The sequence below is a fragment of the Cherax quadricarinatus genome, chromosome 33 (assembly GCF_038502225.1).
Source record: "Cherax quadricarinatus isolate ZL_2023a chromosome 33, ASM3850222v1, whole genome shotgun sequence".
Taxonomy (NCBI): Eukaryota; Metazoa; Arthropoda; class Malacostraca; order Decapoda; family Parastacidae; genus Cherax; species Cherax quadricarinatus.
The window spans coordinates 24,946,994-24,973,192 of record NC_091324.1 but is presented as its reverse complement, the minus strand read 5'-3'; the positions used below and the strand labels follow the sequence as shown (position 1 = coordinate 24,973,192).

Below are 26,199 nucleotides of genomic sequence, written 5' to 3'. Positions count from 1 at the left end.
TAAAATGTTGGAAAGTGCAAGGTTTGTAACGAGACTAGTCCCAAAGCTGAGGTCTGGCCTATGAGGAAAGGGTGAAGGAGTTATACTTGACGACATTAGAGAACACAAGGACCAAGGGTGACACAACTACAGGATTACGAAATACTGAGAAGGCCTCAGGTATATGAGGGTACAGCCAGGAGTTAAAAATACACGAGTCACGGAACTGTTAGGGAATACTTTTTTAGTCTTGGAGTGATCAAGAAGTTTTACGAATATGTACGATAGTGCTCTGGCAGCCAGGAGAATGTGAACCCAGTAGCCGCCAGCGGAGAGGCGGGGCCAAGAGCTTAAGCTTTACCCCTGCAACCACAAATAGGTGAGTACAAAGAGTACAAAATAAGGCCCCCTGGCTATACTAGTATGTCATTATACACCTTGCTTCAATAAAAAGAAATCAGGATATTAAAAAGACAAAAAATCAAAGCAGATTTACAGTTCTCATTCAGTTCTCATTTCACAAAAAAAATCATAAAATAAGAATATGATTTATTTGAATAATTAAGAAGAAACCCATGTTGACATGGTTCATTTTCTTTTAATTCTTCTGAATGGTTAACTATTCTAGATCTCACAACATGGCGAGGCCGGCCCTTGCTCGTTACGTAACTGTGCGGTGAGTACATGGGAAAGACAGATAGTAGAGGACCTGGGGCGTGTTTCCTTAAGATCCCAATAGAAATAAGTCACTGACTTTTTTGGGTTGTGTAACTGTATTTGTTTATACCTGAATAAACTTACTAGACACCTGTTGTCCCTGTTCTCCTAGCAGTAAACAGGTACCTGGGTGTTAGCCGACTGGTGTGGGTCGCATCCTGGGGACAAAATTTGTCCGAAATGCTCTGCATAACCATGGGCTTTCTATATAATATATAACTGATGTCAGCTAGGTTTGCATAAGTTGTATCATATACTTGTAGAAATTAAGATTATTATTATGTAGGCGTTTGAGGCAAAGATAGTAAAACACACAGATCGACACCATGCCTAACCCTTCTAGGGTAGGGTAGGTGCCTGAGCCCGAGCCTTTAGCTCATAAGACTGTCATTCCCATTTGCCCCCTTGGGGCGGGGATGGCAAACCAGAGAGGCCTAGCTTGTGGCTAGGCCTGGGGACAGTTGGTCCCAAAGATGAGGAGGTACTTGTGCCTCCTCCCATGGGAGACTTAGGTCTCAGATACTCCCTAAAGAGGGAGCCAAAGCCGGGCCACCACTTGGAAAAGGCCCGGGCCGGGAGAATACCGGCGGATCTTTAATAATAATAATGATAGTAAAACAGAATGCTCTCTCCCCACCCTCCACTTCTCGCTACTGTTGGCATGAAAACCGAGAGGGAAAATAAACCATAATATTTGACAAAAATAGCGTAAGTTTGCAAGAGAGGCGGCGGCAGTGGATGAAAAGTGCAAGCTATTGCTGTTACCTTTGGGGTTTCAAGCGATTTATCTTTCAAAATCATCTTTAGCATTGTTTTATCCACTGGTTGCTTTCTCTCTGTTAACTGTGCGTGTTTAGTATGGTCTTCCGGGTTACCGGTCATTTTACATGTCTTGTAAGTGGCTCGCTGTGTGCCTAGTCTTAAACTAGCCGTTGCGATTTGTGCCTAGTCTCAAGCTAGCCGTTTCGCCATCCAACCTATCCAAATTTATTTACCGTTTTCGCTACTCACTGCCGCTGCTACCTCTTTCCACCACCTCCCGTCGTTCCTACATGCTGCTTCCACCTACTGCTACCACTTACTGCTACCACCTACTGCTACCACCTACTGCTACCACCCACTGCTACCACCCACTGGTACCACCCACTGCTGCCGCCGCCTCACTCAGCGGTCTCCAGTACCCACTGCCGCCGTTACTATCCTATGCCGCTACCACCCGGAGCTGCCGCTACCCAGGAGATTCGTAATGCCAATTGCAATTTCACATCTGACTGCATTTGGTATTATAAGCAAAGTATCTCATTTCGTCTTGGATTGTTTAATTTGTATTCACTGCAGAAGTTCGCGGAAACTGAAGGTGATCGCGGTATCCTTCAGTGTTGGTCTGCAAACACTAGTCACAGCCTAGCCACCCCAGGCTAGGCTTTACTAGCTACCCCAGGCTAGGCTTTACTAGCCACCCCAGGCTAAGCTTTACTAGCCACCCCAGGCTAGGCTTTACTAGCCACCCCAGGCTAGGCTCTACCAGCCGCCCCAGACAGCTCTTGAAAGTCCGGGCAGACGTGGACTAACAGAGAACTCATATATATATACATATTTAAAGCGTGCCTGCTGGACTTAACTTACTCAAACCATGTTTGTAAACCACAGGGTATATACACCCAGAGGTGTTTCTCTTGGTGTATGTGTTGAGAGCTTTAATTCCAATTTTAGGGATTAAACTATGTTTGTCTGGTAGTTAAGAGGTTACGTGCAACCTTAGTGAGCCTAGCGTAGTCAATAGGGTTTTAAACTCCCATTTATCTAACCTATCTTGGACATTACTGACACCTCCTTCCAGCAACTCACGATTTGTATGCTCTCTGCGTCAACCTATTTTGTCCCATCCTCTCTAAATGACACAACCATCTCAACACTCTCTCTGTCTCTCTCTCTCGGTGTAGTGTGGGTGGTGGCAGATGTCACCTGCAGGAGGTAATAATAACAAGAGGTAAGGTACGTTTTTTCTGCCTCGCCAGACGTGGCACCAGAGGCAGCAGGTACACTACTCTGGTCGCGCATAGTCATGGCAGTAAACGTTGTGTGGTGAGTGAGGCCGGAGGTGGTCAGTGTGGTGGTGCTGCTACACACGGTAATTCTTAACTGACTCGCACCCACACCGACATATGTTGGTCATCGCTGGTGCCCATTTTTCTTAGTAGTGTCATGTATTCAGGTCAGTGGTCTTGACAAACTTGTAAACTTTATACCAACACCAATTTTTTTTTTTGTTGGAAGATTTTCAATAAGTGTTTTTCTTGGCCTTACGTGACCTCCATGCCCCTCAGTGACCCCCTAGCCCAAAGGCCATACTATAAATTACGGTTCTTCTTGGACGGTCCTGGATAATATGAAACATCCTCCCCTTTAGATTACCAACGTGCATTTGAGCAGCATTTTAACTTCTTCATTCATCAATCACATAACCTGCTCATAGGAGAAAGAAGCTTATGAAAACGTTTCGATCCGACTTGAACTATTCACTAGTCACAGTGTGACTAATCATTCGCCTGTGTTGGACCGACACTTCGTCGTAAAAATTTTTTTCGCCTATGCGCGGGTTGTGTATTGTTCCAGTCACGATATTATCCTTTTTTGTTCTTAATCAGACATCTTCTCTCGGGAGAAGGCGAGACGGACCCACTTTAACAGCTGAGGTCTAAGTAAACAAAAAAAATTCACATTATTGTTTGGTACAAGGTGTCCACCGGAAGTGTTCCCAGGATACGGATGATAAAATCGTAAGATGTTGTCACTGAAATTGTTGCCATGATGTTGATTACTGTTTAAACTCTTGATGTCAGTGAAGAAAATTAGTCTTCATTCTGAATGACAGGTTATCATGCGAAGTATTTCATCAGTGAGGTATGAAGTAGTTACCAGTGTTGCTGGTGCTACCACCATGGTATTACCAGTGTTGCTGGTGCTACCACCATGGTATTACCAGTGTTGCTGGTGCTACCACCATGGTATTACCAGTGTTGCTGGTGCTACCACCATGGTATTACCAGTGTTGCTGGTGCTACCACCATGGTATTACCAGTGTTGCTGGTGCTACCACCATGGTATTACCAGTGTTGCTGGTGCTACCACCATGGTATTACCACTTGCTGCTGCTACCACCATGGTGTTACCATTGTGTTGTTGGTGCTACCATGATGGTAGCACCAGCAACACTTTGGTAATACCACTCCTGAGAGTCACGCCCACCCCAGTGTCACCTCCACCCCAGGGTCACGCCCATCACACTCAAAATCTTAACAAGGGCAGTCAGTCACCCCAGCCCGTAGTCAACAGCTGGAACCTACGGTGGGACAGGTTAGTGTACCCAGCTACACCTGTCCACATCCTGGTCTCTAGACCAATCCTCCACCACCGCCAGGCACGCCTAACCACATCCTGGTCTGCAGACCAATCCTTCTCCACCGCCAGGCACACCTGTCCACATCCTGGTCTCCAGACCAATCCTACGTCGCCGCCAGCTGCGCACAGTCTCATTACATAGTTCCAAGAGAGATGAATAACAATCATTACAGACTGTTTAAGAGAGACAACCAGGCTGAGTGTGTGGCTCAGATCGAACCTAAAGAATACCTTCCGAGTGGGGTTAGCGGACCGCAAGAATTATTAATCCAGATAAGATAAGCAGTGAAGGCTTGTTGCGGTGAAATTTGATCGCCACATTACTCTCTTGTGTACATTTATGCTAAATCATAGTAAGGCTCTACAGAGAGCAAAACATGACTTGATAAACCTCTACACAGAGTGTAACATGATTTGATTAACCTCTACACAGAGCAAAACATGATAAAGCTCTACACAGAGCAAAGCATGATATAACTCTACACGAAGTAAAACATGACCTGATAAAGCTCCACACGGAGCTAAATGTGACTTGATAAAGCTCTACATGGAGCTAAATGTGACTTAATAAAGCTCTACACAGCGAAACAATGTCCTAATTAAAGTCTGTTCTTCAAACTCTGTTTCTGTCATGCTTGGTTAATAGGGTTTGAAGCCTATCGACTCCACGGAGCTCACGAAAGACGAATGTTGCCCGCTCACCACCAGTCAAGACTACTTTAATCCGTAAAACGGGTATTCAAATCAGCGCTCACTAGCGCTTCTGTGAGACTGGTTAATGGGCCAAGTCAGACCAAAACGTCGTCAGAAGTTTCTCCTATATGCGGGTTTATGCGTGTATTAACGCTTGGGCGAAGCATTTTAAGGAAAACGTGACTGGTGTTAGGAGAGACTAGGTTAAAAGCGTAGTTTAGAATTCATTCAGAATACTACTCAGAAAAGGGAAGTCTTGACAGTGGTATCTGCAAAGTTATTACGAATAAAAAAGTAAAAAACGAATAAAAATGTAGATAGAGTCGATAGCTGACAAGGACACATTTGAGTAGGTAAAAGCTTTATTATACGATGTTTTACCCGCAGTAGGGCTGTATTAACTCACTGTAAGCGAAACGTCGTATGTTGAAGTAGTTAAAATGTCTAATTCGCCAGGGGATAAATAATTGTTTTTTTAGTTGCAAACGTTGAGCGAGGTGAGGCCTTGAGAGCGAGGTGCTGATCATTGACGGTACGCTGGTGTAACTCGCAGCAGCCTCAAGCCATACCCACTGTCAGGAAGTTCCCGTCTCTTGAAGGATACAAATGACGTGTAAAATACTTTCAGTTACATATGATTGTGGTAACCGCTAAGGTCTCGTGAATGTTGGCCTGGCCACGCAGGGACGGATGCAGAATTTCTGCACAGGCGGGGCTTAGAAAATCTCCATGAAGGTAAATTGTTCTGAAGATGACTTGTTAGTTTCGTTTGCAGTGGAGGGGGGACTGATGGAAATTATTAGGGGCTTCAGCCCCCCTCCTTTCGCCGCTATTGGGCCTAGGTGACTACATAAGAATGGAGGAATACTGCAGCAGGCCTATTGGCCCATACAAGGCAGGTCTTTATCAGAACCACCAATGAATTTGTCCACCTATTTCCCGAAGCTCCCAAGAATTTGCTTCCAGTCACACCCAGTCCCTCCCACTCATATATTACAGACGTACGTTATACAATTTCTTCTGTTCACTAGATTAACAATAAACTATCTTTCCCACTCAACTGTTCTTATGTTCTCCACCCAAACAATAATTACTAAAGACAATTTTCTGCAGTCACAGAATTAAGTTGAAATATTTCCCATTGCAAAATCGATGATTAATTACCGATTAATGCATTACGAGTGATGAAACATAAGGGTTTCCTCTAGAAAGCACTGGTAACTGGAAAAAGTTATCAATAACTCAGTTTCCCCTGACTCAGTAAGTTTGTGTACCGACTGAAATTGTGTATTGTCGACAAAAGTGAGGTCTCTGACAGTACATGCTGTAGCATCTTTTATAGGGACAGTGTTTCGGTGTAAATTCAATCGCATTTCCTAAACAAAGCGAAACATTGTCCCAAGAAGAGCTTGTTTTGCAATTTGTATCTTGTATCTTCAAATACTGGGAGATATACATTCAAGTTTGGCAAGAGTGCTCTGGGAGAGGTGCTACAGCGTCTTCGACAGAAACATTGGTAAAGGAAGCCTTGTCATCAAGTAAGTAAGTTTATTCAGGTATACACAAATATAGTTACATAGAATTATCGTACATAGCAGTATATGTGTAGAGAACCTAGGATAACCCAAAAAAGTCAGACAGAGTGACTTATTTCCAGACGCATGTCTGTGTTAACTGAAGGTTATCTGAAAACGATAAGGAGGTCACCGCCTCTTCGGCTCGGTCCCAGACCAAGCATTTTGGTTGATGGCTTGAACAGTAAGGATGTCGGTGTTAGCCGCACGCAGTCCAACGCAGGCACCACAGCCCTACTGATCAGTAACTAACTTGAGAAACTTATCCGATTCCCTCTGAATATCTAGGGGGGTCTGTGAATAATTATTATATTTGAAGGAAGGTTGTTGAAAAGACTTGGTCCCTCTACGTCTATTGAATTCCACCTCTGCTTTTCATTTAAAATATTTTGTACCGTCTACTGAGCCTTTTGATTTCCTAGGAATTAAAGTCGGTGTGCAGATGGAATACAGTTCAATGGACTTAAAGCGTTCCTAACATTTTTAGTGCTCGACTAAATTTATAAGGATATTAAAGGTTCTCTGTTCATTCTCCAGTACTACCTGCTAGTGTATAGCAATATTTTAGTCTAGAAAACATACTAGCATTACAGAACATCATTACTCAGACCGATGATGAAAATAAATAGTTTTCATGTGAGTTACCCCTCTAAGTATACTCACCTGTTTGTGGTTGCAGAGGTCTAGTAAGCTCCTGGCCCCGACTCTTCGCTGGTCGCTGCTATGTCCACTATCTTCCCTGCTCCATGAGTGTGTGTGTCTGTTTTCCCGGACATACACTAAGACCACTCTGTAGTGTGAAGGAGGTACCTGCCTGTATTGTAACAAGGTGATGTTACCTTGTCACCCGTCACAGAGAGGGAGACAGGTGTTGTAACAATGTGATGTTACCTTGTCACCCGTCACAGAGTGGGAGACAGGTGTTGTAACAAGGTGATGTTACCTTGTCACCCGCCACAGAGTGGGAGACAGGTGCTGAAACAAGGTGATGTTACCTTGTCACCCGTCAAAGAGAGGGAGACAGGTGTTGTAAAAAGGTGATTTTACCTTGTCACCCGTCACAGAGTGGGAGACAGGTGTAATAAGGTGATGTTACCTTGTCACCCGTCACAAAGTGGGAGACAGGTGTAATAAGGTGATGTTGCCTTGTCACCCGCCACAGAGAGGGAGACAGGTGACCGCCTCAGGGTGAACTTCGGATATTTAGCCTCCGCCTAGCATAAACACTCAGTGGATCCGGTATCCACTCTCAAGGAAATCGCAAAACTCAACAGCAGAGTCAAGATTTACACTTCTTAAACCTACTCGTATCTTTATTTAAAAAGGCAAACAAACGTAGATAGAAGAAGAAGAAAAAGATTTTCGGATTATTAACGCAAGATAAACCAAGTAAACTAAATGTTGACACCTTATTTCTGTTGAGGGTCTTGGTCCTCTTCCCCAGGATGCAACCTCACTGTTCATTGAAGAATGACATCGAAGATTCAAAGCGATTTAAAGCATTTTCTGACACGTAATTTTTTGGGGCTAAAATACGTAAATTAATCGCAGTTTTAATCGAAACTGCTGCTACAATTGCAATTTCTGGGAAAAAGTAAGCCGGCTCACGTTATTTTATTTCAAGTGTTAATCCGCCCGGGGATTAAGTTCCAGTTGTGAACTCTTTAGGAATGAGCTGCGACTGACACCGGTATAAGACTTTGAGAGCCTGGTTGTCGACCTTGAACCCCTGCGATGGACTGAACTGTTCAAGTGTGGTGCTGCCAGACAGCCATATATCTTCTGTGGGGCCAGGCCTGGTCAGATGAGACCTGCTATTAGTGCACAACCTGCACTCTGCACACCAAATATAAACTGTGCTTAGTAACACACCAGATATAAACAGTGCTCAGTAACACACCAAATATAAATATGTGCTCAGTAACACACGACAGACTTCTCTGTTGGTAGCACATCTGCCTCTTAAATAAATATCCCTATAAAATTTCCTTACGCTAAGAGACAGCCTATAAAATACAATATATACTCGTAGGCAAAATAACTGCAGTAAAAAACACCAGTGAAATTCCGAGCACTATCGTGATTTCTCATATTATCAAAGAATAATGTGAGAAAACACGAAATCGCTTGGAATTTCACTATTTTTTCACTGGTTTCTTGCATATTGTGATATCACCTGTTTTGTGATCTTATTTCAACATACAATCACATGTAAATAAAGCTGGAAATATCGTCAGTCAAACACTATGACTTCGGTAGTTACGGTAATGTCAAGGTCTCCCTCCAGCAAGGTCGGAGTTGCTTTTTACATGGAAATTGACATTTTAGATGGCCCATTACAGAGTTTTTGTCATAGATTCGCCCGAAACTTTAACAAAGGCTAAGAAACTCGTGTTAAAAAATCCTTATCACACGATGTTCGTGTCATGTATGGGACCTGACACTGCGTGAACACATCTCAAGACTAGTATTGTTGTTGTGAAGATGATCTGACATCACATAAACGCATCCCCAGGATGCTCTTGTGATGCTGGCGTTGAACCTGGTCATGGACAGAGCCGAGGGGGAGTTGAACCCCAGAAACACCTTCCAGGTATACTCCAGGTATGATTGGCTCAGTGGCTATCTGGAAGAGGCTTCGTAGATGTACAATAAAAGTAGACAGGGTCACTGATGAATGTCAATGATGCCGGCCTTATGGAGGGATCACGAATGAATACTGTCAGGCAACTCGATAACATTGTCTCTATGGTCGGGAGAAACACGGGGGACGGTTGGGGAGGAGAGAGTCGCAATTCTGGCCCCATGGCCATGGGGGCGGTAATTCTAGCCCTATGGAGGAAGCGAATGATTTTGTCAGACAATAGTTTTTTTCGATATTTTTGCATTGCACAAAACGGAGTACACCTTCAGTATGTTGCTGCTCTGTAGGAGAGGTACGCGGTGGGAACACCAGTTATGTTTCTCTATATTCCATCACACAAACTGGGTTGCAGTCATGCTTTCTTCCAGTAGAGCGGCGATATTGTCAAACACAACACCTTGATTCTAGTAGCTACGAAAGCTTAAAAAAACGAAAGGCTTCATGCCAGCAGAGCTGGAGTTACTGTTACGTGGAAACCACACCAACCACTGTGAGCTACAGCAATAAATGGGAGTCAAAGCAACCACTACAATATCCCTGGGAGTCCCAGCAGCCACTGGTCGCTACACAGATCTCTCCCTTTCCCTAAGACACCGCTATCCACTGGGCGCCACTAAGTATTGCACATAGCTGACACAGTTTACATGAAGCTCTTTGGGTATATAAGCTATCACCGCGTGCCAGAGAGAGTACGGGAGAAAGTCACGCAGGTGAGGTGTGGGAGAGGAAGGTGGGATTTTGACTTTCCTGGCAGAGAGAGAGAGAGAGAGAGAGGGTGAGGGTCTTTGGGAAGGAAGCGGAGAGATTAGAACCGCGAAGGGAAGGCAGCGGGAAGGGAAGAACCAGGAAAGGAAGCGGGTAGAAGAACCAGGAAAAGAAAGTAAGTAGGTAGGGAAGAACCTGTAAAGGAAAGGAAGAAAGGAGAGAAGAATCAGGACGGGAATGAAGTTGAGAAAAAGAAAGGGAACACTAAGGAAGGGCAGAAAATTGTATAAGACAAAATTAACAAGGCAAGAGTGAGGACGGAGTGAATGACAAAGTGGCAGGAGGAAGGTAACGGAAGAAGGAATTAACTGTGTATGTGTGTGTTGTGTATGTTTGTGGTCTGTATGTGTATGTGTGTAGTGTATGTGTGCTGCACTGCTTGTCTCCACACGTGTCCTGCCCAGTCTCACGACTGTCCCGGCTCCCCTGATGTTACCCCAAGTAATAGTAACTCCATTTCTACTGGAACGAAACCTTTGAAGCTCACGCCGTAGCTGATGAACACTTAATGAAATGTTTGACGATGTCCTCATAGCCCTACTGAAGTTTTTCAGCTCAGACTGACACTGCTGGAGTCTACCAGCTCAGACTGACACTACTGAAGTCTACCAGCTCACACTGACACTATTGAAGTCTACCAGCTCACACTGACGCTACTGAAGTCTACCAGCTCACACTGACGCTACTGAAGTCTACCAGCTCAGACTGACACTACTGAAGTCTACCAGCTCACACTGACACTACTGAAGTCTACCAGCTCACACTGACACTACTGAAGTCTACCAGCTCACACTGACACTACTGAAGTCTACTAGTTCAGACTGACACTACTGAGGTCTACCAGCTCGCACTGACACTACTGAAGTCTACCAGTTCAGACTAACAGTACTGAAGTCTACCAGCTCACACTGACACTACTGAAGTCTACCAGCTCACACTGACACTACTGAAGTCTACCAGCTCACACTGACACTACTGAAGTCTACCAGCTCACACTGACACTACTGAAGTCTACCAGTTCAGACTGACACTACTGAAGTCTACCAGTTCAGACTGACAGTACTGAAGTCTACCAGCTCACACTGACACTACTGAAGTCTACCAGCTCAGACTGACACTACTGAAGTCTACCAGCTCACACTGACACTACTGAAGTCTACCAGCTCACACTGACACTACTGAAGTCTACCAGTTCAGACTGACACTACTGAAGTCTAACAGCTCACACTGACACTACTGAAGTCTACCAGCTCACACTGACACTACTGAAGTCTACCAGTTCAGACTGACACTACTGAAGTCTACCAGCTCACACTGACACTACTGAAGTCTACCAGCTCACACTGACACTACTGAAGTCTACCAGCTCACACTGACGCTACTGAAGTCTACCAGCACTGACACTACTGAAGTCTACCAGCACTGACACTACTGAAGTCTACCAGCACTGACACTACTGAAGTCTACCAGCCCACACTGACACTACTGAAGTCTACCAGCTCACACTGACGCTACTGAAGTCTACCAGCTCACACTGACACTACTGAAGTCTACCAGCTCACACTGACACTACTGAAGTCTACCAGCTCACACTGACACTACTGAAGTCTACCAGCTCACACTGACACTACTGAAGTCTACCAGCTCACACTGACACTACTGAAGTCTACCAGCTCACACTGACACTACTGAAGTCTACCAGCTCACACTGACACTACTGAAGTCTACCAGCTCAGACTGACGCTACTGAAGTCTACCAGCTCAGACTGACACTACTGAAATCTACCAGCTCACACTGACACTACTGAAGTCTACCATCTCAGACTGACACTGCTGAAGTCTACCAGCTCAGACTGACACTACTGAAATCTACCAGCTCACACTGACACTACTGAAGTCTACCAGCTCAGACTGACGCTACTGAAGTCTACCAGCTCAGACTGACACTACTGAAATCTACCAGCTCAGACTGACACTACTGAAGTCTACCAGCTCACACTGACACTACTGAAGTCTACCATCTCAGACTGACACTGCTGAAGTCTACCAGCTCACACTGACACTACTGAAGTCTACCAGGTCACACTGACACTACTGAAGTCTACCATCTCAGACTAACGCCTTGGATGAACACCATCCTGCCTGATGGAGCGTGACAGGGAAACAGTTAGTGATTCCCACTGTGTAACTATCATTGCAGCATGAGGTAACAGCACACTGCCGATGTATACAACTTTGCCCTTCGCCCCCCCCACCCACCCCCACGTCATCAAGGAGGAAGTAAGGAGCAGGAAGTTGCCTGACTCTGCAGGAAGCAACACACCATTACCAGCGCTGAGGCATTGACCAATCAGTGACTGGACACATCCACTGGTGTGTTCAGGGATTTAAAAGAAATTCTGAAGTCCCTCCTCCCCCACCTTTTTTTTTACCGCGCCTCGCGTGCATGAGTGTGTGTGTGTGTGTGTGTGTGTGTGTGTGTGTGTGTGTGTGTGTGTGTGTGTGTGTTTGTTCTTAGAGTTTTTAACCTTCCATTGTAACTCACTTGTAACTCTTTCTTTCAGTCATCAGCCGATGCATGTTCCAATATTTGGCTTAATATATTGCAAACTGTCCTTTTTATCAGCATTTCTCCATCCATACATTTGAAAATTATTTTATACTTCATCAGCGCATCATACGACTTTATCACAGTTTCTTGTATATATGAACTTCCAGTGAATTTTTTTTCTAGATAATGGCTCCTAGATCTTCGTGTCTCTGTCTAATGTTTCAAAATTTTATCACACAGTCTGTATTTCACTTTCTTCCAACTTCCATTGCATGGCATTTATCCACATTAAATTTCAATAATAATACTGAACATTATGAGTCAGGTTTATTCGAGTCATTCTGTGGAGATTTACGGTCATTTCTCTTGTTCATTTTCCGTAAGATTTTTTGCATCATCCGCAAATATTTTCGTATATTTTCTGTTGTTCCTGGTTAAGTTATTTGTAGAAATTAAGAACATCATCGGGGCCAGTGCAGATCCTTGTGGCACCCCAGTCATGACCTCTCCCTATGAGGACATTTTCCATCTTACAGCAGTTTGCATCTTTCTCTTACAACTGTTTGCATCTTTCTCTTACAACTGTTTGCATCTTTCTCTTACAACTGTTTGCATTTTCCTCTCAAACCGATAGTCTCCCTTCCATTGTAATAATTTACCTTGTATTCCTCCTATATTTTTCCGTTTCAAAATTAGTCTTTCAGGGAGATTTATATATAAAAATCGTTCTTGAAGTCTGGATGAAAACAAGCCATTCCTTATTTCTTTCTTGAGCAGTTTCCGTGACTGTCATGATAAATTAAGAGGAATGATATACAGGAACTTGCAGACCCAAAACCAAACGCCTTGCTAGCCTTGAGGAAGCCAACACCTGTTCTGATAGTCCATATCCTTCACCAACCCAGCGCATGGTTCTGATGGTTCACATCCCTCAGGTGCCCATGGCCCTTTTTCTGAATGTTACCGACAACTTGTAGCGGTGCCTAGGACCTGTTATGGTACCATAGACCTATGTTTGATGGTACACATCCTTTAAGGTCTCTTGCGCAAATGCAGGTCTCGAAGGTCAGCACTTCGCCTCGACAGGTACGCAGATCCTTGGCTCTTGGGAAACGTGCTCTCTTGTTTTTGTTTAAAAGTGGGAGCCAAGGCCCCCGGGACGAGCAGTTTCCTGTTAGAGCTGTCTCAGTGTTGGCATGCAGAGGCAAACTACCTGCTGCATCCTGGGCACGCGCCGTACCCCTGAAGTGACTCTGGGAATTTACATTTTTTTCCACCTGTAATTGTGTGTGTGTGTGTGTGTGTGTGTGTGTGTGTGTGTGTGTGTGTGTGTGTGTGTGTGTGTGTGTGTGTGTGTGTGTGTGTGTGTGAGTGTGTGTGTAATCATCTATTTGTGTTTGCAGGCGCCGATTCACAGCTCCTGGCCCTGCCTCTTCGCTGGTCGCTACTAGGTCCACTCTCTCCCTGTTCCATGAGTTTTATCGTATCTTTTCTTAAAGCTCTTGTGTGTGTTATTTGCACATTATGGGAAGCAAGAATCACTGTGCAGCTTACTATGTCAACGCTCGAGGAACAATATAAGTGGAAACTGTCATCTTTTATGCAGCTAAATGGTGTACGGTGTTGACCTCTACCCCACTTTTCCCTGATGTATCTTGCATATCGTAATCATGTTCCCTCTAAGTCTCGTTTCATCTGGTCATAGGGACCAGACTGGTGGGATGTCTCTATCTTCTCAAGTTTTCTGTCTCTGATATGTAGGTCTGCAAATTCACCATGACTGCTGATTCCACGACTGACATCCCATCTCATTGTGGCGTATATAATTCTGAAGGATCCCTTGTTACAATTCCTAGAGGATGCTCTTACATTTTCCAAGCTGCTGTTTGTTGCCGAGGTTTTCCTCTGATGACAATTTCCAGCGAAAGTCTAGGTGGGATATTCATTTCCTTTCCCGTATACCTCCCTCTTCTCCATTCCTTCATTCATCCCTTCCTCTTCTCCATCCCTTCATTCATCCCTTCCTCTTCTCCATCCCTTCATTCATCCCTTTCTCTTCTCCCTCCCTTCATTCATCCCTTTCTCTTCTCCCTCCCTTCATTCATCCCTTCCCGGTAGTGAATCAACAAACATTTTTCAATCTCAGTTGATATGATGGTACTGGTCTCTTCTTTCTCTCGTCCATACCCGTGGGTATGCATATACTAATTAACAGATTAGTTTTAAAAACTCGAGATTTGCTATGCAGAGGTCAGCGTGCAATTCCCAAATTATCTTCTCCCATCATTCCTGTCACAATTTTATGGTCTTCCTAAACCTCATAAACCCGATATCTCTCTACGTCCTGTCACGTTTTATTTGTTATCATTAATGTAACATCATCTGCAAATATCAGTATAAAATATTTTATCTGCAGGTAAGTGGCTCACACATACATCTAGAAGACTGTAGGTCCAAGTACTGATCCCTGAGGAACTTTCAGTTCCGCATTTGGTTCGTCAGGTACTTCGTTGTGCGCTGTAGAAACCGTCTACATAAACCAGCAAATGACTATACTGTAGACCAGCCTCTTGTGGTCCGTTATAATAGAAGCTTTTGGTCACTCTAGGAATAAGCGGTCTAACCGCCATTTCCAACATTAAGTTGACGAGACAGGATTTTTCCTCTCTCAGCCTCTAATGTTGTCCTTTCAAAGCGACCTCGTGTTTTCGTAATTATCTTCTTCACACACAGAATACGTGTATAGTAAGACATGGGATGTAGCTTAGTTACTCTGGGCTACCAGCCTGTTAATGGTTCTCGAGAGCATCGCCCCTGTGGCCCGGTCCCGGACCAGTCTTCCTGCATACCACGTCTTTTGAATATCCGTACTACACTGCACTGATTACTCTGACCAGGCTTGTTACCCTGGTTTACCAGGCTGGCTACCCTGGTTCACTAGGCTGGCTACCCTGGTTCACCAGGCTGGCTACCCTGGTTCACTAGGCTGGCTACCCTGGTTCACTAGGCTGGCTACCCTGGTTCACCAGGCTGGCTACCCTGGTTCACTAGGCTGGCTACCCTGGTTCACCAGGCTGGCTACCCTGGTTCACCAGGCTGACTACCCTGGTTCACCAGGCTGGCTACCCTGGTTCACCAGGCTGGCTACCCTGGTTCACCAGGCTGGCTACCCTGGTTCACTAGGCTGGCTACCCTGGTTCACCAGGCTGGCTACCCTGGTTCACTAGGCTGGCTACCCTGGTTCACTAGGCTGGCTACCCTGGTTCACCAGGCTGGCTACCCTGGTTCACTAGGCTGGCTACCCTGGTTCACCAGGCTGGCTACCCTGGTTCACCAGGCTGGCTACCCTGGTTCACTAGGCTGGCTACCCTGGTTCACCAGGCTGGCTACCCTGGTTCACCAGGCTGGCTACCCTGGTTCACTAGGCTGGCTACCCTGGTTCACCAGGCTGGCTACCCTGGTTCACTAGGCTGGCTACCCTGGTTCACTAGGCTGGCTACCCTGGTTCACCAGGCTGGCTACCCTGGTTCACTAGGCTGGCTACCCTGGTTCACTAGGCTGCCTACCCTGGTTCACCAGGCTGGCTACCCTGGTTCACCAGGCTGGCTACCCTGGTTCACCAGGCTGGCTACCCTGGTTCACCAGGCTGGCTACCCTGGTTCACTAGGCTGGCTACCCTGGTTCACTAGGCTGGCTACTCTGGTTCACCAGGCTAGCTACCCTGGTTCACCAGGCTGGCTATCCTGTGATAAATGGTTTAGAAAGCCGACAAGTTGAAGAAGGAGACACTTGTGCAACATCTGAGAATCTTCACTGAGGAAACGTCTTCCCAGCCAGTGGCTTCTTCAGTCCATTACAAATAGGAACAGTGGAAGAAGAAGAGTTTGAAGTAATGAGTCCCTCCGGTTGGAGCCGATGTATTCAATCAAGATTGATGGATTGAACACATCGACTCCAGCCTAAGGGACTGATTACCTCAACCTCTACCTCTTCTTCCATATTTCTTCTTTGCATGGGACTGAGGAAGCCAATGGCTAGCGAAACGTTTCCTAGATAAAACTTCCCCACATGCTGCACAAGTGTCTCATCATTCAATACCTCTCCTGTCTGAAGTTTAAGACATTTGTCCATTTCTTGAACACCCAAGATGAGATTATCTCTGATTCCATTACCTTCTCTGCGGTCAGTACGCTAGAGTCCTTCTGCACCAACTCTTTTCTTCTCTGCTCTTCTCTTCTCTTCTCTTCTCTTCTCTTCTCTTCTCTTCTCTTCTCTTCTCTTCTCTAAGTGCTCCAGCTGCGCCTCTTATGACCTTTTTCCACAAGCTCTGGCATTAGCCTCTGCTCAGTTGTCGTGACATTTTCAATTTCCTTGTTGAGTTTCTCGCACATTTTCTTGTCGTATTCCACAAACATTCTCCAGATCATGATTCATCTGATCACTTCGCTCTTTTACCCAACGAAAATTCCTCTTGATGTTGCCGAGGAACAGTTCGAGTTCTATCTTTTCTTCATCAGAAGCTGTTGTCCTCTAACTGCCTCAGTGGTTCTCTTGGTTCTTCTAGGATCTATAATTAATGTTTATTCTATAATTGCTAAGTTTCTCTTGGTCCCATTCCTGTCCCCCCCCGCCTGTATATACTGGCTCCCTGTTCCCCGCCTGTATATACTGGCTCCCCGTTCGCCCGCCTGTACATACTGACTCCCTGTTCCCACGCCTGTATATACTGGCTCCCTGTCCCCCCGCCTGTATATACTGGCTCCCTGTTCCCCCGCCTGTATAATCTGACTCCCTGTTCCCCCGCCTGTATATACTGGCTCCCTGTTCCCTCGCCTGTATATACTGGCTCCCTGTTCCCCCGTCTATATATACTGGCTCCCTGTTCCCCCGCCTGTATATACTGGCCCCTGTTCCCCCGCCTGTATATGCTGACTCCCTGTTCCCCGCCTGTATATACTGGTTCCCTGTTCCCCCGCCTGTATATACTGGCTCCCTGTCCCCCCGCCTGTATATTCTGGCCCCCTGTTCCCCCGCCTGTATATGCTGACTCCCTGTTCCCCCGCCTGTATATACTGGTTCCCTGTTCCCCGCCTGTATATACTGGCCCCCTGTTCCCCCGCCTGTATATACTGGCTCCCTGTTCCCTCGCCTGTATATACTGGTTCCCTGTTCCCCCGCCTGTATATACTGGCTCCCTGTTCCCCCGCCTGTATATACTGCCTCCCTGTTCCCTCGCCTGTATATACTGGCTCCCTGTTCCCCCGCCTGTATATACTGGCTCCCTGTCCCCCGCCTGTATATACTGGCTCCCTGTTCCCTCGCCTGTATATACTTGCTCCCTGTTCCCCCGCCTATATATACTGGCTCCCTGTTCCCCCGCCTGTATATACTGGCCCCTGTTCCCCCGCCTGTATATGCTGACTCCCTGTTCCCCCGCCTGTATATACTGGTTCCCTGTTCCCCCGCCTGTATATACTGGCTCCCTGTCCCCCCGCATGTATATGCTGGCCCCCTGTTCCCCCGCCTGTATATGCTGACTCCCTGTTCCCCCGCCTGTATATACTGGTTCCCTGTTCCCCCGCCTGTATATACTGGCCCCCTGTTCCCCCGCCTGTATATACTGGCTCCCTGTTCCCTCGCCTGTATATACTGGTTCCCTGTTCCCCCGCCTGTATATACTGGCTCCCTGTTCCCCCGCCTGTATATACTGCCTCCCTGTTCCCTCGCCTGTATATACTGGCTCCCTGTTCCCCCGCCTGTATATACTGGCTCCCTGTCCCCCGCCTGTATATACTGGCTCCGTGTTCCCTCGCCTGTATATACTGGCTCCCTGTTCCCCCGCCTGTATATACTGACTCCCTGTTCCCCCGCCTGTATATACTGACTCCCTGTTCCCCCCGCCTGTATAAACTGACTCCCTGTTCCCCCGCCTGTATATACTGCCTCCCTGTTCCCCCCGCCTGTATATACTGACTCCCTGTTCCCCCGCCTGTATATACTGGCTCCCTGTCCCCCCGCCTGTATATACTGACTCCCTGTTCCCCCGCCTGTATATACTGACTCCCTGTTCCCTCGCCTGTATATACTGGCTCCCTGTTCCCTCGCCTGTATGTACTGACTCCCTGTTCCCCCGCCTGTATATACTGGCTCCCTGTTCCCCCACCTGTATATTCCGGGTCCCTGTTCCCCCGCCTGTATATACTGGCTCCCTGTTCCCCCGCCTGTATATACTGGCTCCCTGTTTCCTCGCCTGTATATACTGGTTCCCTGTTCCCCCGCCTGTATATACTGGCTCCCTGTTCCCCCGCCTGTATATACTGCCTCCCTGTTCCCTCGCCTGTATATACTGGCTCCCTGTTCCCCCGCCTATATATACTGGCTCCCTGTTCCCCCGCCTGTATATACTGGCTCCCTGTTCCCCCGCCTGTATATACTGGCTCCCTGTTCCCCCGCCTGTATATACTAGCTCCCTGTTCCCCCGCCTGTATATACTAGCTCCCTGTTCCCCCGCCTGTATATACTAGCTCCCTGTTCCCCCGCCTGTATATAATGACTCCCTGTTCCCCCGCCTGTATATACTGGCTCCCTGTTCCCCCGCCTGTATATACTAGCTCCTTGTTCCCCCGCCTGTATATACTGACTCCCTGTTCCCCCGCCTGTATATACTGACTCCCTGTTCCCCCGCCTGTATATACTAGCTCCCTGTTCCCCCGCCTGTATATACTGGCTCCCTGTTCCCCCGCCTGTATATACTGGCTCCCTGTTCCCCCGCCTGTATATACTAGCTCCCTGTTCCCCCGCCTGTATATACTGGCTCCCTGTTCCCCCGCCTGTATATACTAGCTCCTTGTTCCCCCGCCTGTATATACTGACTCCCTGTTCCCCCGCCTGTATATACTGACTCCCTGTTCCCCCGCCTGTATATACTAGCTCCCTGTTCCCCCGCCTGTATATACTGGCTCCCTGTTCCCCCGCCTGTATATACTAGCTCCCTGTTCCCCCGCCTGTATATACTGGCTCCCTGTTCCCCCGCCTGTATATACTAGCTCCTTGTTCCCCCGCCTGTATATACTGACTCCCTGTTCCCCGCCTGTATATACTAGCTCCCTGTTCCCCCGCCTGTATATACTGGCTCCCTGTTCCCCCGCCTGTATATACTAGCTCCCTGTTCCCCCGCCTGTATATACTGGCTCCCTGTTCCCCCGCCTGTATATACTAGCTCCTTGTTCCCCCGCCTGTATATACTGACTCCCTGTTCCCCCGCCTGTATATACTGACTCCCTGTTCCCCCGCCTGTATATACTAGCTCCCTGTTCCCCCGCCTGTATATACTGGCTCCCTGTTCCCCCGCCTGTATATACTGGCTCCCTGTTCCCCCGCCTGTATATACTGGCTCCCTGTTCCCCCGCCTGTATATACTGGCTCCCTGTTCCCCCGCCTGTATATACTAGCTCCCTGTTCCCCCGCCTGTATATACTGACTCCCTGTTCCCCCGCCTGTATATACTGACTCCCTGTTCCCCCGCCTGTATATACTGACTCCCTGTTCCCCCGCCTGTATATACTAGCTCCCTGTTCCCCCGCCTGTATATACTAGCTCCCTGTTCCCCCGCCTGTATATACTAGCTCCCTGTTCCCCCGCCTGTATATACTAGCTCCCTGTTCCCTCGCCTGTATATACTAGCTCCCTGTTCCCCCGCCTGTATATACTGGCTCCCTGTTCCCCCGCCTGTATATACTAGCTCCCTGTTCCCCCGCCTGTATATACTGGCTCCCTGTTCCCCCGCCTGTATATACTGGCTCCCTGTTCCCCCGCCTGTATATACTAGCTCCCTGTTCCCCCGCCTGTATATACTGACTCCCTGTTCCCCCGCCTGTATATACTAGCTCCTTGTTCCCCCGCCTGTATATACTGACTCCCTGTTCCCCCGCCTGTATATACTGACTCCCTGTTCCCCCGCCTGTATATACTAGCTCCCTGTTCCCCCGCCTGTATATACTGGCTCCCTGTTCCCCCGCCTGTATATACTAGCTCCCTGTTCCCCCGCCTGTATATACTGGCTCCCTGTTCCCCCGCCTGTATATACTGGCTCCCTGTTCCCCCGCCTGTATATACTAGCTCCCTGTTCCCCCGCCTGTATATACTGGCTCCCTGTTCCCCCGCCTGTATATACTAGCTCCCTGTTCCCCCGCCTGTATATACTAGCTCCCTGTTCCCCCGCCTGTATATACTGACTCCCTGTTCCCCCGCCTGTATATACTGGCTCCCTGTTCCCCCGCCTGTATATACTAGCTCCTTGTTCCCCCGCCTGTATATACTAGCTCCCTGTTCCCCCGCCTGTATATACTAGCTCCCTGTTCCCCCGCCTGTATATACTGGCTCCCTGTTCCCCCGCCTGTATATACTAGCTCCCTGTTCCCCCGCCTGTATATACTAGCTCCCTGTTCCCCCGCCTGTATATACTGACTCCCTGTTCCCCCGCCTGTATATACTAGCTCCCTGTTCCCCCGCCTGTATATACTCGCTCCCTGTTCCCCCGCCTGTATATACTTTCTCCCTGTTCCCCCGCCTGTATATACTAGCTCCCTGTTCCCCCGCCTGTATATACTAGCTCCTTGTTCCCCCGCCTGTATATACTAGCTCCCTGTTCCCCCGCCTGTATATACTAGCTCCCTGTTCCCCCGCCTGTATATACTAGCTCCCTGTTCCCCCGCCTGTATATACTAGCTCCCTGTTCCCCCGCCTGTATATACTAGCTCCCTGTTCCCCCGCCTGTATATACTGGCTCCCTGTTCCCCCGCCTGTATATAATGACTCCCTGTTCCCCCGCCTGTATATACTGGCTCCCTGTTCCCCCGCCTGTATATACTAGCTCCCTGTTCCCCCGCCTGTATATACTAGCTCCCTGTTCCCCCGCCTGTATATACTGACTCCCTGTTCCCCCGCCTGTATATACTGACTCCCTGTTCCCCCGCCTGTATATACTAGCTCCCTGTTCCCCCGCCTGTATATACTGACTCCCTGTTCCCCCGCCTGTATATACTAGCTCCCTGTTCCCCCGCCTGTATATACTAGCTCCCTGTTCCCCCGCCTGTATATACTAGCTCCCTGTTCCCCCGCCTGTATATACTAGCTCCCTGTTCCCCCGCCTGTATATACTAGCTCCCTGTTCCCCCGCCTGTATATACTAGCTCCCTGTTCCCCCGCCTGTATATACTGGCTCCCTGTTCCCCCGCCTGTATATACTGACTCCCTGTTCCCCCGCCTGTATATACTGGCTCCCTGTTCCCCCGCCTGTATATACTAGCTCCCTGTTCCCCCGCCTGTATATACTAGCTCCCTGTTCCCCCGCCTGTATATACTGACTCCCTGTTCCCCCGCCTGTATATACTGGCTCCCTGTTCCCCCGCCTGTATATACTAGCTCCCTGTTCCCCCGCCTGTATATACTGGCTCCCTGTTCCCCCGCCTGTATATACTGACTCCCTGTTCCCCCGCCTGTATATACTAGCTCCCTGTTCCCCCGCCTGTATATACTAGCTCCCTGTTCCCCCGCCTGTATATACTGACTCCCTGTTCCCCCGCCTGTATATACTAGCTCCCTGTTCCCCCGCCTGTATATACTGGCTCCCTGTTCCCCCGCCTGTATATACTGACTCCCTGTTCCCCCGCCTGTATATACTGGCTCCCTGTTCCCCCGCCTGTATATACTAGCTCCTTGTTCCCCCGCCTGTATATACTGACTCCCTGTTCCCCCGCCTGTATATACTGACTCCCTGTTCCCCCGCCTGTATATACTGGCTCCCTGTTCCCCCGCCTGTATATACTGACTCCCTGTTCCCCCGCCTGTATATACTGACTCCCTGTTCCCCCGCCTGTATATACTGGCTCCCTGTTCCCCCGCCTGTATATACTGACTCCCTGTTCCCCCGCCTGTATATACTAGCTCCTTGTTCCCCCGCCTGTATATACTGACTCCCTGTTCCCCCGCCTGTATATACTAGCTCCTTGTTCCCCCGCCTGTATATACTGACTCCCTGTTCCCCCGCCTGTATATACTAGCTCCTTGTTCCCCCGCCTGTATATACTGACTCCCTGTTCCCCCGCCTGTATATACTGACTCCCTGTTCCCCCGCCTGTATATACTGGCTCCCTGTTCCCCCGCCTGTATATACTGACTCCCTGTTCCCCCGCCTGTATATACTGACTCCCTGTTCCCCCGCCTGTATATACTGGCTCCCTGTTCCCCCGCCTGTATATACTGGCTCCCTGTTCCCCCGCCTGTATATACTGGCTCCCTGTTCCCCCGCCTGTATATACTGACTCCCTGTTCCCCCGCCTGTATATACTGACTCCCTGTTCCCCCGCCTGTATATACTGGCTCCCTGTTCCCCCGCCTGTATATACTGGCTCCCTGTTCCCCCGCCTGTATATACTGGCTCCCTGTTCCCCCGCCTGTATATACTGACTCCCTGTTCCCCCGCCTGTATATACTGACTCCCTGTTCCCCCGCCTGTATATACTGGCTCCCTGTTCCCCCGCCTGTATATACTGACTCCCTGTTCCCCCGCCTGTATATACTGACTCCCTGTTCCCCCGCCTGTATATACTGGCTCCCTGTTCCCCCGCCTGTATATACTGACTCCCTGTTCCCCCGCCTGTATATACTAGCTCCCTGTTCCCCCGCCTGTATATACTGACTCCCTGTTCCCCCGCCTGTATATACTGACTCCCTGTTCCCCCGCCTGTATATACTGGCTCCCTGTTCCCCCGCCTGTATATACTGACTCCCTGTTCCCCCGCCTGTATATACTAGCTCCCTGTTCCCCCGCCTGTATATACTGACTCCCTGTTCCCCCGCCTGTATATACTGGCTCCCTGTTCCCCCGCCTGTATATACTGGTTCCCTGTTCCCCCGCCTGTATATACTAGCTCCCTGTTCCCCCGCCTGTATATACTGACTCCCTGTTCCCCCGCCTGTATATACTGACTCCCTGTTCCCCCGCCTGTATATACTAGCTCCCTGTTCCCCCGCCTGTATATACTGACTCCCTGTTCCCCCGCCTGTATATACTGACTCCCTGGTCCCCCGCCTGTATATACTAGCTCCCTGTTCCCCCGCCTGTATATACTGGCTCCCTGTTCCCCCGCCTGTATATACTGGTTCCCTGTTCCCCCGCCTGTATATACTAGCTCCCTGTTCCCCCGCCTGTATATACTGACTCCCTGTTCCCCCGCCTGTATATACTGGCTCCCTGTTCCCCCGCCTGTATATACTAGCTCCTTCACTCATTCGTATTAAAATGAAAACAGTATAATTTTTAAAGTGGCGGGTGGGTGAGCCAGCGGAAGGTCTCCGTCAGATGATTAAAAAAAAAACTCCAGCTGCGGGTCATCTTATGACTTACGACCCGCGTCAGGAAACACCTGTCCTGTTTCCTGAGGAACCTTATCTAACCTAACTCTTTCGCGTCAGTGTGACTTTGTAAATGGTCCAAGTCGGACCGATGCGTCGTCGTAAGCTCCTCTCTAGTATGTTCTTTTAGTTTATTGATCCACACGCCTCCAGCATAATCCTTTGTTTTCTGCTGTTCCATTTCTTATGCATTTGTTTCAAGTCTTCTTGATCCTCGTGTGTGTGTGTGTGTGTGTGTGTGTGTGTGTGTGTGTGTGTGTGTGTGTGTGTGTGTGTGTGTGTGTGTGTGTGTGTGTGTGTGTGTGTGTGTGTTTGTGTGTGCTCGTGGACTTTCACTGATTAGTATTAATGCTGGCAGAAATACTGACAATATGTTAGGTAAAAGGACACAAGTACAACTCATGCCATATTTTTTGTGGCAACGTTTCGCTCTATAGGGGTTTTGTCAAGCCGTCACGAAGCTAAAACCAGTCATGAACACAATCATACAATTACAGAAAAGGCAGTATCTTTTTCTATTAAACAATAAATTCATTCACGGCTTGACAAAGTTCCCGGAGAGCGAAACGTTGCCACAATAAAATTGTGGCAAGAGTTGCACCTGTCTCCTTTCACCTAACATTCAGCGATAGTTTACACCAGCATACTATCTGCCCGAGAGTCGTCCACGTCAATAATTGGAACAACAACAACAACACTCTCCTGCTGACTGTGTGTTTCCTACCCATGATCCTCAGTAAGTGCAACAACAACAACAACGACACGGCCATACCACGTTGAACACACCGCTTCTCGTCCGATCAGCGAAGTTAAGCAATGTTGGGTTTGGTTAGTACTTGGATGGGTGACCGCCTGGGAACACCAAATGCTGTTGGCATAAAACCTTAAAGGACCCCAATGGAAATAAGTCACCCTGTCTGACTTTTTTGGGTTATCCTAGGTTCTCTACACATTTGCTGCTATGTACGATAATTCTATGTAACTGTATTTGTGTATACCTGAATAAACTTACTTACTGACACTCCTACTGATCCTGACCCTTAAAATTTCTCAGAATATTTTTCGTGAAGGAAAAGAATTAGTGTAAGAGTATGGCAAAACTCCTGTGTTGTGGTTACAGGGGGTCGAGGCTCAGCTCCTGGCCCCTGGGATTATTAATAAATGCACGCGAGAGACCAGGAATTATAACTTTTTGTTATTCATTACCTGTTGGCTTCCTCATTAACGAGTACATTACCAATGTTGGGCGACGGAGGTAATAGATAACGAAGATTAAGTTAATCATGATCACAAATATAATTACAAACCAAAAATAAGTAAAAATAAATTCGTTCTCGTTAAGAAAATTCAGCGAGGTCTCTACGGGCACCCCGGTGATTATAGATGATTTTACACACTAAGGGGGATCACAGACCCCCTCTTAGAGTCTTTATAACCAGCCTTGGACACGTTATCAAAATGAGGGTCACAGTGAACGGCGCACCGCAAGCTGCACAGAGAGGAGCAGGATCACCCACAATCAGGTGACGGTGGGTGAGAACGATCCTCTGTAAACTGAGGATCGTCTGACAGGACTGCTGAGGAAGGTGGAGGGACCGATACAACCCACGTACTGCTGACCCCGTGCACTGCTCGTCTCCTGGGTCACGCGAAGCTGTATCTTTTTATATAACCCCGTGAGGAGGGGAGAATGAGGTTGCTAGGGGGGGAGGGGAAGTATTTTATAAGAGAGGGAAGAAGGACAAGATGGACTGTAGGGAAAGAGGAGATTGGGGGATTGGAAGGGTAAGTGGGTGTTTGGGGGAGGGGAGAGAGAGGGGGGCGTGGACACAAGACTTGCTGGTCCAGGATACTGTACAGTTAAGTCTTTATATTTACTCTGAGAGACGCCCGTAACCCCCCCCCCCACACACACACACAAACATACACATGAATCGACCCCTGGAACCACACTTAAGTGAGTATAGTTAGGTGAATACGATAAAGCTCTTGGAGCAGGGAGAGAGTGGACCTAGTAACGACCAGCAAAGAGGAGGGGCCAGGAGCTATAAATCAACCTCTCTGCAACCATAAATAGGTGAGTACACACATACATATACACAGCTAAAACAAATACTGATCCAGAATGACTCTACAGACACATTAGAATGAAGATAAGAGTCACTGGGGTGACACCTAGAGAGACTCTTCACTCTTGTTGCTCTTATTTACAAGTGTTACTCTTGCCTCCTGAACTTAAGCTAGTCTTTATTACTGCCTCTTCTCTCCATCTCTATTTTCTTCCTTTTTGCATTTATTCTTTATTATTCTTGAGTTAGATCACGACACATAATATGTTTAGTTATATATTCAAAACTAAGGTATATTTATTACAGTATGTATGTATGTATTGTATGTATGCATGTATGTATTGTATGTATGCATGTATGTATTGCATGTATGCATGTATGTATTGTATG

The 26,199-nt window shown here is 47.8% G+C and overlaps 1 protein-coding gene and 1 non-coding gene across 5 annotated transcripts in view; both read left to right on the top strand.

The window, feature by feature from the left end:
• Positions 1-26,199, top strand: part of LOC128693955 (uncharacterized) — a 123,070-nt gene that overhangs the window by 53,935 nt on the left and 42,936 nt on the right. Inside the window, exon 1 of one of the 4 annotated variants that reach the window (XM_070090934.1) lies at positions 2,779-2,911. The exons of the other annotated variants lie outside the window; for them this stretch is intronic. Coding sequence (XP_069947035.1) covers positions 2,902-2,911 — 10 coding nt within the window. The 5' untranslated portion in view covers positions 2,779-2,901. Of the gene's footprint in view, positions 1-2,778; positions 2,912-26,199 lie in introns of those variants that run through there. 4 annotated transcript variants of the gene reach the window in all.
• LOC128694051 (5S ribosomal RNA) lies at positions 24,500-24,617 on the top strand. The gene has a single exon (XR_008407800.2). It is a non-coding gene; the product is annotated as a 5S ribosomal RNA (ribosomal RNA).